The 19689-nt window shown below is 35.0% G+C and overlaps 3 protein-coding genes across 6 annotated transcripts; all 3 read left to right on the forward strand.

Annotated features, from left to right (window-relative positions):
- Window positions 1–957: 957 nt before the first annotated feature.
- Window positions 958–5546, forward strand: LOC120072518 (ribonucleoside-diphosphate reductase large subunit). Its single transcript, XM_039024899.1, has 17 exons — window positions 958–1185; window positions 1451–1512; window positions 1641–1728; window positions 1960–2223; window positions 2347–2587; window positions 2664–2740; window positions 2870–3040; window positions 3152–3244; window positions 3334–3483; window positions 3585–3671; window positions 3772–3936; window positions 4018–4137; window positions 4254–4456; window positions 4536–4685; window positions 4770–4917; window positions 5040–5123; window positions 5212–5546. The coding sequence occupies exons 1-17, from the start codon at window positions 958–960 to the stop codon at window positions 5302–5304; spliced, it is 2424 nt and encodes an 807-aa protein (XP_038880827.1). The 3' UTR covers window positions 5305–5546.
- Window positions 5547–7036: 1490 nt separating this feature from the next.
- LOC120073231 (serine/threonine-protein kinase/endoribonuclease IRE1a-like) lies at window positions 7037–12663 on the forward strand. The gene is made up of 7 exons (XM_039025950.1): window positions 7037–7460; window positions 7606–7840; window positions 8021–9564; window positions 10012–10184; window positions 10528–10774; window positions 11003–11306; window positions 12330–12663. Exons 1-7 carry the CDS (start codon window positions 7282–7284, stop codon window positions 12474–12476), a joined length of 2829 nt encoding a protein of 942 aa, XP_038881878.1. The 5' UTR covers window positions 7037–7281; the 3' UTR covers window positions 12477–12663.
- A 1724-nt stretch (window positions 12664–14387) lies between these two features.
- On the forward strand, window positions 14388–19396 carry LOC120073066 (pentatricopeptide repeat-containing protein At4g13650). 4 transcript variants are annotated; one of them, XM_039025671.1, is made up of 4 exons: window positions 14388–14803; window positions 14914–18379; window positions 18482–18628; window positions 18972–19396. In XM_039025671.1, the coding sequence occupies exons 1-2, from the start codon at window positions 14738–14740 to the stop codon at window positions 18016–18018; spliced, it is 3171 nt and encodes a 1056-aa protein (XP_038881599.1). In that variant the 5' UTR covers window positions 14388–14737; the 3' UTR covers window positions 18019–18379; window positions 18482–18628; window positions 18972–19396. The 4 variants fall into 4 exon arrangements, with proteins under 4 accessions (XP_038881599.1, XP_038881600.1, XP_038881601.1 ...); XM_039025672.1 differs by having other exon boundaries at window positions 14914–15246; window positions 15316–18379; window positions 18482–19396; XM_039025673.1 differs by having other exon boundaries at window positions 14914–15016; window positions 15316–18379; window positions 18482–19396.
- Window positions 19397–19689: the final 293 nt, after the last annotated feature.

The raw sequence follows: 19689 nt of genomic DNA on the forward strand, positions 1-19689 counted from the left end.
GAATTTTAATTTGAAATACATTCTAGACCCTAATAAACTCATATCTAACTTGGGAACGTTTGAAACGAAGAGTTAGTTATTATAATTCTACATTATTATAGTCGGATTACAATAGTTTATGTTTGAGTGTAAATTATTTTAATTTGAATTATAATAGTATGTGTTTGATGTGTAAACTATTTTAGTTCGAGAAAAAAATAGTAAATACGGTAGCAAAAGATAAACAAATGATAGATGTAAAATAGTATAAACAATAGAAAATAATAAATACAATTGCAAATGAGAGTTTTAAAATAGTGTTAATTGTAGCTAATTGAGAAATACAATATTTATTTTAGCCAGAGATGATTATTATAGTCTTAAGATAGTCTTTGTCTCACACGCATCCATCCTAATTTTTAAAATAAAAATACAAATTACTAATATACAAAATTGTTCGGTGCTACCACTTATATAAATAATCAAATTATCGCAACATATTGGTAATATCATTTCAGTTCAATAGTAATTCAAAATTATTAAATTGGTTTTATTATTGTATAAATTACTCAAATTAATTATAAAGAATCAGCGCGCGCTTCATCTTTAGGGCCTTTCAATTTCGATTTTTTTGTTTGAATTTTGAAATGGATTTTGGAATGAATAATAATAAGAAAAACAAAAATCAGAAACATAATTTGAATATCTCTAAGATCTATCTAACCCCAAACTTCTATCTAGAAATGAAAGGGAAAAAAAAATCTAACCCTAAAGATGAAGCGCGCGCCCTCGTTCCCATTGTTTTGCGTGGGAAAAATAAATTTGAACTTTCTGAAATTCCCACTTCAAAATTCGTAAATTTCCCATTTTCCTTCTTGGGTTCCCGGTTCCTCTTCCTATATAATCCGAATCTTCTCTCGACACTCTCTGCACACAACCTATTCGACGAAATTCCTTGGTCTAATTATTCTCTACAAGATGTATGTGGTTAAACGAGATGGGCGTCAAGAAGCAGTTCATTTCGACAAGATCACTGCCCGTTTAAAGAAACTCAGTTATGGCCTCAGCATCGATCATTGTGATCCAGTTCTGGTGTCCCAAAAAGTCTGTGCTGGCGTTTACAAGGGTGTTACTACTAGCCAGCTTGATGAATTGGCCGCCGAAACCGCCGCTGCTATGACCGCTAATCATCCTGACTATGCCTCTGTGAGTTCTCACTCTTATCCCCGTCTATTTCACAATCTGGGGTTTTCTAATTTTGTAGTCGCCTATAGGTTTCTTCAGTTCTTTTTATTCTCATCTGGGATGGGATTTTGTGTCACTTTCATGTTTTCTTTCTCTATATCCATTAGGGGGTACGATATTTGGGTCACAAATGATCTGTAGTCGTAGATCCATACTTACAATAATTTTCTTAATAATTATAAGTAAGTTTTGTTTGAGTAACTTTTTTCTTGTTTGTTTAACCCAGTTGGCTGCAAGAATTGCTGTTTCAAATCTGCACAAGAACACTAAAAAGTTATTCTCAGAGACGTAAGTTTTGGCATATGCTCTTAATTGATAATGCATTTTAGTATGTAATTGATTTTTTTTTTTTTTTTTTTTTTTTTTTTTTGTTACTCTTTACTTGAAACTAATATTTGGGCCGTAATGGTGTTTAGTATTAGAGACATGTACAACCATGTCAGTGAAAGATCAGGACAGAAGGCTGCTCTCATAGCTGATGATGTTTACGAAGTGATCATGAAGGTGATTTTTTTTTTTTTTTGTTGTTGTTGTTGTTGTTGAATATTTTGCACCTTTAATGATCAGTAGTTTTTCTAGTTTGTTTTATCTTGATTTTGTACATCAATTGTTAAATTTTATTGGTCAAATTTTTAGTTGCAATTACTTAGGCTTTGGTATTTCTGTCAGGTGATTGTTTAATCTGCCATACTGCTTAATAAATGGATTTCTATCTCTTTTGTTGCTTTTTCTCAGAATGCTGCGCGTTTGGATAGTGAGATCATATATGACCGTGACTTTGATTATGATTTCTTTGGCTTCAAAACTCTGGAAAGGTCATACCTCCTGAAGGTTCAGGGGAAGGTTGTGGAGAGGCCTCAACACATGTTAATGAGGGTTGCTGTTGGTATTCATAAGGATGATATTGATTCTGCTATTAAAACTTACCACACCATGTCTCAACGTTGGTTTACTCATGCTTCTCCCACCCTTTTTAACTCTGGAACACCAAGGCCTCAAGTAAGTTTTGAGTTCATTGATTGCTATTATCAAAGAATGCGGACCATAGTAGTTTTGTTTTGTTTAATTTGAAAATGTGGCCCTTTGAGTATGATAATCATGACTTTGCTTATTGCATGACAGCTTAGCAGCTGCTTCCTTGTATGCATGAAGGATGATAGTATAGAAGGTATATATGATACTTTAAAGGAGTGTGCTGTCATTAGCAAATCAGCTGGTGGTATTGGTGTTTCCATCCACAATATTCGTGCCATGGGCAGTTACATTCGTGGAACAAATGGGACATCTAATGGGATTGTGCCTATGTTGCGGGTTTTCAATGATACTGCTCGATATGTTGATCAAGGAGGAGGCAAGCGGAAGGGTAATGTGCTGATTGGATCTAATAAAGTTTTCAATGATTGATATTTGCATTCTCACATCATAACTTCCATTTGCAGGTGCTTTTGCTGTATACTTGGAGCCATGGCATGCTGATATATTTGAGTATTTGGAACTTAGATTAAACCATGGAAAAGTAATTACTATTTGTTGGCTTATTTATTCCTTTTCTTTTGGAAATTATTCTACATTTTATTCAATTGGTTCTAAAATGATCATTCTAATATATTTAAGTGCTAACTGTGGAACATTTTCTTTCTCGTAGGAGGAGCATCGTGCTCGTGATCTTTTTTATGCACTTTGGGTTCCTGATCTGTTCATGGAAAGAGTCCAAAGTAATGGAGAATGGTCATTGTTTTGTCCAAATGAGGCCCCAGGTTTGGCTGACTGTTGGGGTGAGGAATTTGAGAAGCTATACATTGGATATGAACGGCAGGTAAATACAATTCAATTGTCATGGAGTTAATTTTGCAACTATATGAGGAGCTTTGTCTGCTCCATTCAATGATATGCTCTTGTTTTGATTGGGATTTTGCGTCCTTTATAGGGAAAGGCTAGGAAGGTTGTTAAGGCACAAACTCTCTGGTTTGAAATCTTAAAATCACAGATTGAGACTGGAAACCCATACATGCTATTTAAGGTAGTAAGCCACCATACATTGTCAATAGTTTCCAAACTTGTTTGGAGTGTAGCTTAATTTGTTTGTCTTTTCTTTTTGGTGATTTCTAGGATACTTGTAACCGGAAAAGCAACCAACAGAATCTTGGGACAATTAAATCCTCTAATTTATGTACAGAGATTATTGAATATTCAAGCCCTGAAGAGACAGCTGTGTGTAATTTGTCCTCAATTGCTCTACCTCGTTTTGTTAGAGAAAAGGTGGGCTATACCAAATATCAGTTTCTTTTTACACCATAACTTTGCTTTCTGTTCTTATGATTCATTACCTTAATTTGCTTCACTCTATTTTTAACTAGCAGGGTGTTTTGCTCGAGTCTCACCCATCTAAGCTTGTTGGTAGCAGAGATTCCAAGAATCGATATTTTGATTTTGACAAGTTAGCGGAGGTATTATTAATCATGACTTAATTTGCTTTACTTCTTATAATAAAGAGATTTATTCTTTGTTTAGTCAACTGACATGGTTACTTATTCTTTGTCTAACTAGATAACTGCTCTTGTGACAACAAATTTGAACAAGATAATTGATGTCAACTACTATCCTGTTGAGACTGCAAAAAGGTCAAATCTAAGACACAGACCTATTGGTATAGGGGTTCAAGGTCTTGCAGATACCTTCATTTTGCTTGGCATGTCGTTTGATTCACCTGAGGTAATTCAAGCTTTTAGCTTTGCCTTCTACTCTTAGCCTCTTACTTTCAACTAAAGTTACCTGTATTGTAACAAATGGCAGGCCCAACAATTGAACAAGGATATATTTGAGGCCATATACTACAATGCTCTTAAAGCTTCTTGTGAGCTTGCTGCAGTGCAGGGCCCCTATGAAACGTATGCTGGCAGTCCTATTAGTAAGGTATGCAATGTGAAAAGGTTATTTTCCTTAAAGTTTATATAAATGTGCATATGACAAGTGTTGGATTTGATTTAATCTAATAAGATGCTAATGCTGATTGACTTATTTGTACTCAGGGAGTTCTTCAACCTGACATGTGGGGGGTAACACCTTCAAAGCGATGGGATTGGGATGGCCTTAGAGATCAGATAGCTAAATATGGTGTTAGAAATTCACTTCTTGTGGCTCCAATGCCAACAGCTTCTACCAGCCAGATTCTTGGAAACAATGAGTGCTTTGAGCCATACACTTCTAACATCTACAATCGTAGAGTTCTAAGGTCTGCATTTAAACCAAAGCTTTTAATAATAATATATGTTTTCTCTAGTTGTATTCTAAAATCTCTTTCCATCCTCCAGTGGTGAATTTGTTGTTGTGAACAAGCATCTCTTGCACGACTTAACAGAGATGGGTTTATGGTCTCCTGCATTGAAGAATAAGATTATATATGAAAATGGCTCTGTTCAAAACATTCCAGAGATCCCTGATGATCTAAGAGCTATTTATAAGTAAGATGACTTTTCCTTGCATTTCCCCTTTGCTTGCCTTTGATGTTGATTTATCGTTCTGACTTCTTGATATATTTAACTCAGAACTGTTTGGGAAATCAAGCAAAAGACATTAGTTGATATGGCTGTTGATCGAGGATGCTACATTGACCAAAGTCAGAGCCTCAATATCCACATGGACCAACCAAATTTTGGAAAACTTACTTCCTTGCACTTCTATGCGTGGTCAAAGGTATACTGGTGTCATAGCCCTCTTATTTTTTATGATTGAAAGTTTATACATCATCTGTTAGTATTGATTTGTATTTTAGACAAATCTTTGATTCCATTTGTTTTTGTTTTGGCTATATGAAGGGTTTAAAAACAGGAATGTACTATCTACGATGCAAAGCTGCAGTTGATGCGATCAAATTTACAGTTGATACGTCAATGCTGAAGGTAGTAGTGTATAATGAAAACTGTTTGTTTCGCACTGCCTTAACTACAAGTTCTTTATATAATCAAATTCCATTGATGGTCTTTGCAGGAAAAATCTAATAATGAAGATGATAGTACAAAAATGGCACAGATGGTATGTTCTCTAACAAATCGTGAAGAGTGCATGGCCTGTGGAAGTTAGACATGGCTTTATATATTTGTTCTGGAGAAAAACCTCTTGCTCCAAAGGGATTACTGAATTTTTATACATAAATTTCTAGCTATCTATAATATAAAGTAAAATTTCTGTACAGTTTTAGTTTTAGTTTTTAGGTTTTTTTTTAAAAAAGTGTTTCCCCCTTTTTTGGGTTTGCTGTTTGTAATCCATTTACCATGGGTTTGACATTGGAAGTGAATATGACTAAACAACTTTGCTTCTTACTATTAATAACTATCTGTTTCTACTTCCTATAGAAATCTAAAGGTTTGAGGCTTAATATGATCTTGCCTTTATAGTACTAAAAAACTCAATGTTTGTTTTACAAAGTTGTATTTGAGTATTTGGTTTAGTTTAATATGTAATGAAAAAATTGAAATTTGGTCACAGATGTAACCAACTAATAGAAATAGATTACAATCAATATCATCAAACATTTTCTAATAAAGTAAGGCAATAAAAAGAAAAAGAAAAGAAAATATGAGCTATTTAGAGTGTCATAGTCGAGTCAATAAAGTATTTGCATCTCTTATTTCAACTCAATAATGGAAAAAATAAACATAAGTTGCACAACTCATTTAAGCTTTGAGTTTAATTTGAGGTAGTTTAAAGTTAGACAGTTATTGACAACCCTAAGAGAAGAAGCTGACATACTAATTAACTGTACAATGGAGTAGTTATCTGACAATTATTTATTTTAAGTTCAATAAGTGGAGGTGTGAAGATATGAACTCTTATTCTTAAAAAAAAATGTAAACTAATCATCAATCTATTGTTATTGCTTAACTATGCTCTTTTAGTTATTATTATTATTATTATTATTTAAATAAACTTCGATAAAATAAAAAACTAATTGCAAGAAAGATCCTCATTAAGAACAAGATGACACATAGGTAGGGTAAATATCATCCCTACAGTTAACATGACCCTCAGACTCGGGATAAAAAATGTTCACAATAACATATGCCAGAGAATGGGGAAAGAAGATTCTAAGAAATTTCTAAACAATTACAATAACCAAAGGAAATCTTGCTAAAGCACATGACAAGCACAATATTGCCATCAACCAAGTTCTTTGTTTTATAAAAATCAACGTTCGAATTGTTTAGGGTTCAAATCATATTTGTCAAGTTTGATTTCACTGGTAGAGGTTGACGTGCATTCCCTCAATTGGAGAAGATAGTGAAGGCCAATCTAAATAGTCTCTCTTTTCAATGTCTTGATAGGCCACCTTGTATCTAATCTTTTAAACTCAACACATAAGAGAACTTTGATAGTCTCAAACCACCCACCCAAAATTGTCACTTTTTGACGTTGCATCAAGAGGCATCAACCGAGACTATCTTACCCAACTCACCTTTCTCTTGAACCTCATTGGGATAGGTCTCTTAGGATTCTTGAGGATCAACAAAAAAAAAAAATTGTCGATCATTTTGCACACACGCTCAAAATTAGCAATTTTGGCCTTAGACCCCGAAGATGTATGCATAATGATCAAAGGATAAAATGAACTTAGCTCAACTGACATACAACCAAGATATATGTGCATAATTACTAAGGTTGTTTGTTCAAATTTTCATATTACATTTGTTATGTTGAAAAAATAAATAATAAAAAGCATACACAAATAGGAAAAAATAAAAATAAAATAGGGTAATAACGTAATTACGAGCGGGAACATATTCAATGGGCATTGGAGTTTTTATAATATAAATTATTCTATGGATTAAAAAAAGAAAAGAAAAACCAGATGCGTTTAGATCGAGAGCACCTGGCTCGATCTGCTGAAGAGAAGACGATTTAGGGGGAAGAAGATTCTAAGAAATTTCAGAAGGATCAAAGAAGCTCGGATTCCATCAACTTGCTCCTTCTACACCTTCTTCTCATTAATTTCCAAAATCTCGCTTCAAAATCAGCTCGAATTTGTCTTCATTTCCATCAATCCACTCTCCTGGCTCCGATATGAGGTGCCGTTTTTTTCGCCGCCTATGGGTATTTCTACTGTTAATTTCAAGATTTCGGAGCTTGACTGGCGAAGCAATAACATATGAGAATTTGAAATTCTCGCAATTGGGACCGTACGGGGAGAATTCTGAAGAATTAACTCAAATTGGGGGCAAATCCCTTCTGCCCCTTTCTGTGTAAGCTCCTTTCATTATGTAGTATTCTTCATTTCCTTATTAATATTCATAGAAATTTCTTAGATTCAGGACTGATTACGATGGCTTGATGCTGGCTTGGATTTTTGTTTAGTTACACTATTTGCATTTTCTTTTCCTGTTGCAGAAAAAGTAAAGGTAATACTGCTCTTGTTGCCACTTCGGACGGTGAGTTATATTTGGTAGATAGTAATTCGAAGAAGATAATTTGGTCATTTACTTCTGGGACACCAATCTACTCGTCATATCAGTCTCCTACCAATTACAATAAAGAAAATGCTTCTGGCTCAAGCCGTAGCCCCTTCTTTTTTGATTGTGGAGATGATTGGGAGCTGTACATCCACACAGAGCATGGTAGAACGGTATACTTTTGTGAATTAATTACGTTATCACATTAAGGATTCGAAGAAAAAAGTTTTTTGGTTCTATTGTTTTTGTTAACCTTACTAGCCTAGTCGTGAAAGATTTCTGTGTTGCACATATGCGTGAACTTGTATAATTTCCCTTTATATAAAGCATTTTTTGGTCATTTGACACTGCAGAAACTACCCCGCACCATTGATGAGGTTGTTAGAAGTACACCTTATATATTTGAGGATGGTTCGGTGATGACTGGTTCTAGGAAGACCACTGTATATGAGATTAATCCTGTTACAGGAAAGTTGATTCGTAACCACACGTCTGATCTCTCATCATCTGGGCTATGCAATGAAGAGTACAGTGTTTTAAATGGCAATAGTTCCAAGAATAAGCTGGACAATGTAGATCTGATACAACCTGGTTTGATGAAACCTATTGAGCAACGTCTGTACATAACAAGAACAGATTATTCCCTGAAATCATCTATTGCAGGGTCGGAAGAAGTTTCTTGGAGTTTGAATGTTGCTGAAATTGGAGCTACCTTAGTCTGTCCAGATGTCGAGAATCCAACAAATAGCATTCCATCGGGTCTTCAAAATAATGGTAATTTTGATTTTGATTTTACTCCGCCATTGTCTTGTCAATCAGAAGTACTTGTCTTTCGTGAACGGAACCATGTATTGACAGAATCATCTGGGCACGAAATACTCTCAAATTCTCATAACACTAATAATATGCTTCCGGTGTCTGCTTTAAGCCTAATGCTTCCTTCGCAGCCTAATGTTAAGCATTCAAATATTCATCCTGAAAGATTGATGCTTCCTGGACCTGCAGCGAACATAGCCTCCCTTCTGGAACCTAATGCAATTAGTCACCTAAATAACGATAATCAGGCAATAGTTCCAATGCCTCTGATGAAGATTAATGATTCAAGTATAGTTCAGGGACATACAATAGGAACCCATAATGTTGATTTCACAACCATGGTTCTTAATGGACCACTAGGATTATTTATTGTTATATTTATAACCATATTTTTGGGATTGATTAACCGCGGTGGGGCACTGGTTGCAAAGGCAAAACAATTTCTCTTGAAGGAGAAGCAACCCAGTATTGTTAGTTCAAAAAGTGTATCTTCCAAGAAAAAGAAAGCTCGAAAGTTAGGAAGAAATGGAAATTTTAACAAAAAAGATGCATCTGTTTCATCTGAAAATGAAGATATGGCTCGAAGTGAGGGTGATTTTAACAACTGGTTTCACCCTAATAACCTTATTGATACAACTGGTAGTGGACGTCAAATTGGTAAATTAATGGTAACCAATACAGAGATAGCTAAGGGTAGCAATGGCACCATAGTTCTAGAGGGGGTCTATGAAGGTCGACTAGTTGCCGTGAAACGTCTTGTTAAGACTCACCATGATGTTGCCTTTAAAGAAGTTCAAAATCTAATTGCTTCTGATCGTCACCAAAATATTGTTCGATGGTACGGGGTGGAGTATGACCAAGACTTTGTATATCTTTCGCTGGAACGATGTACCTGCAGTCTGGATGATTTGATTCAGATATGCTCTGATCCTTCCCTGAATTCTTTGCTTAGCCTAGATGAAGATGCAGGACCTACGATTGATTATAAATTGCGTTTGGAGTCTGTCAAGAATGTAATATCAGATCTTAATCTATGGAAAGAAAATAGCCGTCCATCACCACTTCTTCTAAGACTCATGAGGTATATACTTAATCAGTCACAAGTTTTTATTCTATTAATTAAAGGTCTCTAGCAATTTCTGCGATGACATGTTTCCTTATTAGTTGCACACAGTATTTTTATGTAATAGAGTAAATTTAGTTAATACTTTTGGTAGGACTATATCCTTGTTTGGTTGAAATCAAGCCACATTCATTTAAATACGGAAAGTTTCATATTTGGTTGATCGATCTAAGATAATTTGTTATCTTTCTGTTGCTACATAATGGAGTCTTGATATCAAATAATAATAGCTCGGTTGTTCTTTGGCATATTCATGTGAAAATATATATTCAAGCACAAAATTTGGTCCCTTAGCCTTCACCTACCTTACTACAAGTTTAGATATCCAACTATGATATATGAATTTTCATTTGATCGGATGAATTTCATGTTAGTTTTTCTTATTTCATACTTTGTATAATGTAGGGACATGGTTGCCGGGCTTGAGCATTTGCATGAGTTGGGGATAATTCACAGGGACTTAAAGCCACAAAATGTGTTGATAACAAAGCAAAAATCTGTACGTGCTAAGCTCTCTGACATGGGTATTAGCAAGCGCCTTCAAAAAGATATGTCTTCCTTGGGACATCATGCTACTGGTAAGTGTTCTTAAATTATTATAAACTTGTGGTACTGATTTATCAACACATTATTTAACTTATAAATTAGAATTTTTTAACCAATAGAATCTTGTTTCTGGTTTTAAAAAAGCTAGTATTGAGTATGATCTTTACACTTTTTAAGTGCAAACAATCTTACACGTGAAATTATATACAACAATTTATTAAGTAATGTTCTCTAATATTTTTTAACTTAAATTTAATGAAAATTTAAATGGACTGAATGATGTTATCATGTATAGCATGAAGTTTATGTTCCAAATTTAAAAGAAAAAAGCACATGAGGAATGATCACATTTGAAACTTGAGAACTTTACTGCAGGCTGTGGGAGTTCTGGCTGGCAAGCCCCTGAACAGCTTCTTCATGGACGACAAACACGTGCAATCGATTTGTTTAGCTTGGGCTGTGTTCTCTTTTTTTGCCTCACTGGTGGTAGACATCCATTTGGTGATCGTTTCGAGCGTGATGTTAATATCGTGAGGAATCAAATGGATTTATTCTTGGTGGAGGGCATCCCAGAAGCTGTGGATCTTATTTCTCGATTGTTAAATCCAAATCCTGATTTGAGGTAAGAAATGACGGTTCTAGAACTCAAAGAGAATCCTTAAACACTAGTTTTTATCCACATATACCAAAGGCCAGCATAAATGCTTTGTAGTTCACTTGTACATTTTTTTTACGGACAAATATGTGAGTAAATTTTTTGGAACATTATGTGATATTTTTGTATGGTAGAAGATTTATATATTATATAAGTAAATATGTAGTTTAATTAATTTCCATCGACTGTTGTCAGGCCAAGAGCATCAGAGGTATTGCAACATCCTTTGTTTTGGAGTTCTGAGGTTCGACTTTCTTTTCTACATGATACTAGTGACCGTGTGGAATTGGAAGATAGAGAGACTCACTCTGATCTCTTGGAAGCAATAGAGAGTACTGCACCATTAGCTTTAGGTGCTAAATGGGATGAAAAGTTAGATTCAGCTTTCATTACAAATATTGGTCAATATAGACGTTACAAGTATGATAGTGTTCGAGACTTGTTACGAGTCATGCGCAACAAGTTGAACCATTACAGAGAACTACCCAAAGAAATCCAGGTTATCTCCATTTACATGATGCTTCTTTCCTCCTTTTTCTTTCATTTTTCTGATGCTTGGGGCCTATAATTGGTAATACTATTTAGTTATTTTTGGAAAATAGATTGCAAATTTTAGTTTCAACGTTAATGATTGTATATCTTGACTCAGAATTTCTCGGAATCTAATTATCTTATATGGTTGTTTGTCATAAATTAAAACCTTCTCCTTCCTCTCTTGACCTGCCTCGCCAACCTTGCACTTCTTGCCAATGGAACCAGCTCACCTCCCGTAGCTGGTGATCGTCCACCCACCTTCCTCCTCACCCCCTTTGTCATGCAATCTGCTGACCCTCTTGGAGCGGTAAATGTAATATTGAATAGAAATACTTTACTGTGGATTTAGAAGAGGCCACAGCAGAATCAGGCTTACAGAGTATCAGAGAGAAGCAACGGTTCCATGAAATTCTCCCAGTATTTTCTAGTCTGGATCCTTGATAATATCCTAATGGACATTGCTCATCATCTCCTACCATCAATTTCTTCAGAAAAATCAGAACAGTTTATAGTTTGTTTGGGCTCCAAAAACTAATACCAATGTTCGTTGTGGAAATGTCAGATTTTCAAATGGAAAGAAGAGCAACCTTATATCATTGAATAGTGGTAGTTGGCTCACCTTCTCATATCCCCAGATCCAAGTTTGGCTTTCAAAGTGAGGAAATCTACCTTACTAATTGGAAGTGAACTTAAGATCAGAGGATTGTCCCGTGAGATTAGTCGAGGTACACGTAAGTTGGTCCAGACACTCACGGATATCTAAAAAAAAAAAAAAAGAAGTGAACTATTGTAGCAACACGACAGTAGTTTCATGAGTATTGTAATCAGATCATAAATGCCATCACTATCAGAGAATCAACCAGTCCATGTTTTTTAGTGTGCAATTTTGTTAGAAAGAACTAATCCCTGCCAAATACCACAGTTTGTTTTTTGTTTGTGAAGATTGATGATTTTTTTGTCATTTTGATGTGTTTGCTATATATATCAGGAGCTTATAGGATCTGTTCCTGAAGGATTTGATAATTACTTTACAAGTCGGTTTCCAAAGCTCCTGACTGAAGTATACAGAGTTATTAGCCAATATTGCAGGGAAGAGGAAGGTTTTCGGAAGTACTTCAAAAGTCATATGGAGTAGACTTTAGATACTAATTTCTCAGAGAAAATGATGCTATATTTATTTCGTCTGACATATTTAGAACACAATATTGATGTACCATGTATACTGTATACACAATTGTAAATATCGTTGGGATAAAATATTTGTAAAGCCTCATAACATTAAAACATCAAGTTTACAGAAGCATATCTTTTGGTCCTCAAAACTCAGAAGTTCATCTTCTCTTCGTACTTGACAAAGAACCATGAATCTAACTAGTAATGAATTATCTGGATGATATTGCTACTTCAAAGGAGTCATACCTCGAGTTTATGTTTAAACTAAATGAATTGTGTTCAGATTGGCTAGTTCGATAGGTAGCTAGTGGTAGCTATTTTGACATATCAACGAGTAGTAATGTGTAAATATATGCATATGTACCTACGTATGTTATGTTTAAGCATCATGCATCAATTACCTATATCAACATAGCAGATCTATGACATCTGGTGTAATTGTTAATACTTATTTTCCCCTATGCTTAGGTACTAACAAGTTTTGATTTTTAAAAGATTTTAAAAATACTTATTCTTAAAGCTTATACGATTAGTCGGGGACAGTCAAATTAGGCTAAATTATAAAAAAATTATCCCATAAATTTTACATTTTGCGTAAAAAAATGCCTATGAAATTTCAAAAGTTTCAAAAATACATTTAAACTTTTAAAAAAAGTTCAAAAAATACGTTTGTTGTTAAGTCTTGGATGAAAACCGTTAAAAGTTTTGTTTCAAAAATACTGTTGAACTTTCAAAAGTTTCGAAAATATTCTTAACTTAATAAAAGTTAAAAAATATCTCAACCCATTAGTATTTGAATGGAATTCGTTAATTCCTCATGAGAAAAATAACTTTAAAAATTAAAACAAAAAGTTAAAAAAATGCTCCTACCATTAACATGGTGAATAATTTATTTGAAGTTCTGTTAAGTTTGAAAATAACGAATTTTAAAACAAATTATATAGATATTCTCATTTTTTTCATATATATACTCATATATTTCTCTAAAATTTTCAATTCTTAACTTAGACTAATTTTTTCAACAACGAAAATAAAAACCAAGATTTTAAGTTAAAACATAAAATCTCACAAAATCCTTCCAAAATTTCACAAAATTCCAAAATAAAAATCTTCCCTTAAAATATACCGAACGACAAATAGTCAAATAAAAAAAAATATTTGGCTATTAACACACACGTCGTATAATTTTGTTAAATATGCAAGCCTTAAAATCATTCGGTGATTTTTTTATTATCTTTCTTGTTATTATAGTTCATATACCTTAACTAAAGTGTGCAATTTTATTTTTATTTATTTTAGATAAATAAGTGTCAAATAGTTAACAAAGGGGAGTAAGAGTGTATTGAAGAAGAGTGGAGAGAAAAAGATGGAAAATAGAGAGGTAGGACGACATTACCGGTTTCTGTTCGTAGAACATGAATGATATTTTTTTTAATTTTTTTTTAAGGTTTAAGAATATTTTTAAAACAAAACTTGAACGTTTCCATCTAAAATTAACGACAATGATATTTTTGACCTCATTTTAAAAGTTTAGAGGTATTTTTAGAACTTTTGAAACTTTACGGACATTTTGACACAAAATATAAAGTTTAGGGATATTTTTTATAATTTAGCCATCAAATTACATCAACCAAAATAAGACTATGTTTCAGAAAAAAAAAAAAAAAAAACCCAATAAGACTAATTTGAGTCGATCATAACTTATTAGACGAGACACTAATTACCATTGTTTAGATTTTCAACCCTCACATTGATTACCTTTTTCATTTGAAATTCACAACTGTTGATCAAGAAAATTACCTTTTTTAACCCAAAAAATTAGTGGTTTTACAAAAATGACCTGGACTTTTAAAATAAGTTTTTCAAACTTAAAATTTCCCCTTTTCAACTAACATTATCCTCCACCTTATTTTCTCGCAGCAGCCGCACATCACCAGTTTCTTTCTTCTCCCTCACTCCCTACGGCGGTCACACGCTGCCACGGCTGCCATTATTGGCCGCCGGCAGGCCTCTGCAGTCAATTTTTTTCTTCCTCTTATCTCCCCAAAACTCCAGCTCTCAGGTCCGTCAATTTTCCCACAGGCAGGGTCGTCATTCCCCGCCATTTCCATGAAATATGTTATCCACTCTCTCCAATCTCTTCCTCAAAGTTACTTCGTCCCTCTCCCTCTCTCTGTCTAACCAGATGGTACTCATCAATCCCCTTTTATAATAGCTTCAGCTATGGCCGCAGCAAGAGTTTGGATTAAACCCACCTCCAATTTTCGACCATCCTTCACAACAACAAAAGTAAGTTCTCTCTCTCTTTTTGTTGCTGCCAATTATGTTTATTTTCCTAGAAGAAACAAGATATGCAGCTTATTCTGTTTCATTTATAACATTTGGAACTCTGGGCGCAGTGCATTGATTTGATTGGTAAAACCAATAATTCACTTCGAGTCAATGGTGTTGGTGCCACAAATTCTCATGCATTCGATGAGACTTCACCCCATATGGAACAAGGTAAATCACAGAGCATTCAGTTGATGAATTTCATGGAAGAGCGTGGAATTCGTGCCAACCATCAAACCTATCTTTGGTTGTTAGAAGGGTGCTTGACTTCTGGGTCCTTGCTTGAAACTATGAGGCTCCACTGCAGGATTTTGAAATCGGGTTTTGATGTAGAACCTTTACTAATCGATAGTCTTGTTGATAATTATTTTCGACATGGGGATCTAAATGGGGCATTGAAGGTATTTGATGATAATCCCAACAGAAATGTATTCTCTTGGAATAAATTGATTCATGTCTTTGTTGCGCAGAAGTTGAATTTCCAGGTGTTTGGTCTCTTCCGACGAATGTTAGCTGAAGAAATTACTCCCAATGAAATCACATTTGCTGGGGTTTTAAAGGCTTGTGTTGGTTGCAACATTGCATTCAACTATGTAGAACAGGTACATTCTAGGACAATCCATTATGGTTTTGATAGTAGTCCACTTGTTGCTAATCTTTTGATTGACTTGTATTCGAAGAATGGGTACATTGAGTCAGCTAAAAAAGTATTCAATTGCATATATATGAAGGATATTGTTACTTGGGTAGCTATGATCTCAGGTTTATCTCAAAATGGACTTGAAGAAGAGGCCATTCTCCTTTTCTGTGATATGCATGCATCAGAAATCTTTCCTACTCCTTATGTATTGTCAAGTGTGTTAAGTGCTTCAACCAAGAAACAATTATTTGAATTGGGAGAGCAGCTTCACTGTCTAATTATTAAGTGGGGATTTCATTCCGAAACATATGTGTGTAATGCTCTCGTGGCATTGTACTCCCGTTCTGGGAAATTGGTATCTGCCGAGAGGATATTTAGCACAATGAAATATAGGGATGGGGTTTCTTATAATTCACTAATATCTGGTCTAGTTCAGCAAGGATTTAGTGACAGGGGATTAGAGTTGTTTACTAAAATGCAACAAGATTGCTTGAAACCAGACTGTATTACAGTTGCTAGTCTGTTGAGTGCTTGTGCGTCAGTTGGGGCTCTTCACAAGGGAATGCAATTACACTCATATGCGATAAAAGCTGGAATGTCTGCAGATATTATTCTTGAAGGTTCTCTTCTTGATCTTTATTCGAAGTGCGCTGATGTAGAGACTGCCCATAAATTTTTCCTTACTACAGAGACAGAAAATATAGTGTTGTGGAATGTGATGCTTGTTGCTTATGGACAATTGGATAATCTTAGTGATTCATTCGAAATATTTAGACAGATGCAAATTGAGGGCATGATACCCAATCAGTTCACCTACCCAAGTATTTTGAGAACTTGTACTTCTTTGGGAGCCTTGTATTTAGGAGAGCAAATCCATACCCATGTTATAAAGACTGGGTTTCAGTTGAATGTATATGTTTGTAGTGTGCTTATAGATATGTATGCTAAACATGGACAAATAGACCTTGCTCTTAGAATCCTAAGACGGCTGCCAGAGAAGGATGTTGTCTCCTGGACAGCCATGATTGCTGGTTATGTGCAACATGATATGTTTTCCGAAGCACTTCAACTTTTTGAAGAAATGGAATATCAAGGAATTTTATCCGACAATATTGGATTTTCCAGTGCTATTAGTGCATGTGCAGGTACTCGGGCACTTCGTCAAGGCCAACAAATTCATGCTCAGTCATATGTGTCTGGATTTGGAGATGATCTTTCAATCAACAATGCTCTAATTAGTCTATATGCCAGATGCGGTAGAATTCAGGAAGCATACTTAGCATTCGAGAAAATTGATGATAAAAATAATATTTCTTGGAATTCATTGGTTTCAGGATTTGCGCAGAGTGGCTATTTTGAAGAAGCATTGGAGGTATTTGTTCGAATGTTACGGACTGAAGCAGAAGTTAATATGTTCACGTATGGATCTGCAATTAGTGCTGCAGCCAGTCTTGCAAACATAAAGCAAGGGCAACAAATCCATGCCATGGTTTTGAAAACCGGATTTGATTCTGAAATAGAAGCTTCTAATTCTTTAATCACATTGTATGCAAAATGTGGTAGCATAAGTGATGCCCAGAGAGAATTCAATGATATGCCAGAAAAAAATGTGATTTCTTGGAATGCCATGATTACTGGCTATTCCCAGCATGGTTGTGGTATGGAAGCACTTCGTCTTTTTGAAGAGATGAAGGTGTGTGGGATCATGCCAAACCATGTTACTTTTGTAGGAGTTTTGTCGGCATGTAGCCATATCGGTCTTGTGAAAGAAGGTCTTGATTACTTTGGATCCATGCATAAAATGCATGATTTGGTTCCTAAATCCGAACATTATGTGTGTGTAGTGGATCTTCTTGGTCGGGCTGGTCTGTTGGACCGTGCAATGGGATTCATAGAAGAGATGCCTATCCCTGCAGATGCTATGATATGGAGAACGCTTTTAAGTGCTTGTGTTATCCACAAGAATATGGAAATAGGAGAGCGTGCCGCACATCATCTCCTAGAATTGGAACCTGAAGACTCAGCAGCCTATGTTCTACTATCAAATATATATGCTGTTTCTAGAAAATGGGTTCACAGGGATTGGTCAAGGAAATTGATGAAAGACAGGGGGGTAAAGAAAGAGCCTGGTCGTAGTTGGATTGAAGTCAAGAATGCAGTTCATGCATTCTATGCTGGGGATAAGCTCCATCCACTTGCGAATCAGATATACGAGTATATAGGACATTTAAATAAACGAACATCTGAAATTGGATATGTGCAAGATAGTTTTAGTCTTTTGAATGAGTCGGAGCAAGGCCAGAAGGATCCAACAATTTATGTTCACAGTGAGAAATTAGCAATTGCTTTTGGACTACTGAGCTTGAGTAATAATATTCCCATACGAGTAATGAAGAATCTCCGTGTCTGTAATGATTGCCACAATTGGATAAAATATGTATCGAAGATTTCAAACCGCCCGATTATAGTGAGGGATGCACATCGTTTTCATCATTTTGATGGTGGTGTCTGCTCATGTAAAGATTTTTGGTAAATGCTAGTAAGAATACTCGTCTTTTTTATTCTTTACTTCCATGGTTTGGTGTTTGTACGGCCCTCATGCTTCCTGATATCAACAAAGGCATAGCCATTGGCATTCCGTCGACGAATCGTCTTGGGGGAAAAGCTTCTTTGTACTGCATTTTTGAAGACAGATTGGAAATGTTATCAGCTCTTTTAGAAACGGGTTGGTGACGGCTGACAAGCTGAAAAGAAATCTTATCAAGCCAGCTTGGGCAGGAAAATCTCGTGTCAGATAATATGCTCCGTTTAATTGCTTGAAGGCTGCCATGGGGAGGAGGATTACAAGTCTTCAAATATTCTTTTTGGCTGCAGTATAAGAACCACCTGACCTGGTATGGCCTCAGGAATTGTTTTTGGTTTCAAGCAATCAGCAAATGCTCTATATTTCAATCTGATTTCTGCATATGTTTCCTTTTTCTTTTTAAATTTCACAGATTTCAGATAATGGATTGGCAAAATGGCTCCTAAATTAATGGTCTCAGCACTCAATTGCTCGAATTGAAGTCCGGTATTCTGGAATCCTTTCCTATCATGTCATCTTAACCAAATCAGTTGAAACAACACGATCAAACTTCATTGAGGTAAACTTTATTTCACTTCAATGGTAGTTAATGAGATCGACACTTCAGATTTTCCGATGATTAATAGCATGTTTGGAGTGATTCTGAAATGGTTAAAATTAGTATCTTTTTAAAATCATTAAGAAAATATTTTTAATCATTAAAATAAATTCTAATAGCATGAAAATTATGCTTAAAAGTGTAAAATTAAACATTGAATATATTTTGAGTGATTAAAAGTTTTTAAATGATTTTAGCCCTTTCAAAATCACTCCCAATTAAGAAGAATCCCAATAATCATTGTTAGATTTTCCAGTTATCAACGCTTCAAATTTCCGATTGAGGTAAACTTCTTCATTGTTAGAAACTCTGCATGCATGTTTGAGGATAGTTCAAGGAAAACTACTGCGTTTGAGATTAATCCTGTTACAGGGAAGTTGATTCATAGTCACACTTGATCTCTCATCATCTGGACTAATAAGCAATGAGGAACATAGTGTTTGGAGAATTTTTACATTAGGGTTTAGGGTTTAGATCACTAACAATAGACTGATGTAAATTTTGTACAGATTTTTTTTAGTGTCACTTGGGGGTATAATTTGGTTCTATTTGACCAGTTAGTTTTATACCGAACCAGCGGTCCGATTAATTTGGTCAATACTTTTGGAACTGAACCAAATTGGCCTGATTTTGGTTTTGGTCAAAGGAGATCAAGTTGTTGGATCTTTGATTTGTAAGTCTTATTGAAGTTTCAAGTTTCAATAAATTTTGAAGTACATCATGCAAAAACATCAACGCTTAAATTTCAGGTATAACGTATCTTTCTCCTAAAAGTACAACGTATCTTCACTTACATAATTCAAAGTCAAACTATGAAGGCGACAAGGCATCAATTACGTACTATAATACCATACTGACTAATCAAAAACCAAGACCTATATTTTAACCTTACAAATGCCACTGGGTTGACCTTGCTGAATCTTCTTCTTCCTTTGGTTTGGGTTGTTTGATCCCTAATTTGGATGGCCTGCATGCGTGGGAAAAAAAATCATTTCATATAAAATCGAATAGAAAAACTTGTT

Source organism: Benincasa hispida, chromosome 3, assembly GCF_009727055.1.
Source record: "Benincasa hispida cultivar B227 chromosome 3, ASM972705v1, whole genome shotgun sequence".
Lineage (NCBI taxonomy): Eukaryota > Viridiplantae > Streptophyta > Magnoliopsida > Cucurbitales > Cucurbitaceae > Benincasa > Benincasa hispida.

Excerpts from the sequence above, each read along its gene's own strand:
- LOC120072518 (XM_039024899.1), top strand. The coding sequence starts at position 958 with ATGTATGTGGTTAAACGAGATGGGCGTCAAGAAGCAGTTCATTTCGAC. Across the intron at positions 1,729-1,959 it reads TTTACGAAGTGATCATGAAG|AATGCTGCGCGTTTGGATAG; the intron begins GTGATTTTTTTT and ends GCTTTTTCTCAG. Across the intron at positions 3,245-3,333 it reads ACCCATACATGCTATTTAAG|GATACTTGTAACCGGAAAAG; the intron begins GTAGTAAGCCAC and ends GGTGATTTCTAG.
- LOC120073066 (XM_039025670.1), top strand. The coding sequence starts at position 14,738 with ATGGCCGCAGCAAGAGTTTGGATTAAACCCACCTCCAATTTTCGACCA. Across the intron at positions 14,804-14,913 it reads CATCCTTCACAACAACAAAA|TGCATTGATTTGATTGGTAA; the intron begins GTAAGTTCTCTC and ends CTCTGGGCGCAG.
- LOC120073231 (XM_039025950.1), top strand. The coding sequence starts at position 7,282 with ATGAGGTGCCGTTTTTTTCGCCGCCTATGGGTATTTCTACTGTTAATT. Across the intron at positions 7,841-8,020 it reads ACACAGAGCATGGTAGAACG|AAACTACCCCGCACCATTGA; the intron begins GTATACTTTTGT and ends TTGACACTGCAG. Across the intron at positions 9,565-10,011 it reads CTTCTTCTAAGACTCATGAG|GGACATGGTTGCCGGGCTTG; the intron begins GTATATACTTAA and ends TGTATAATGTAG.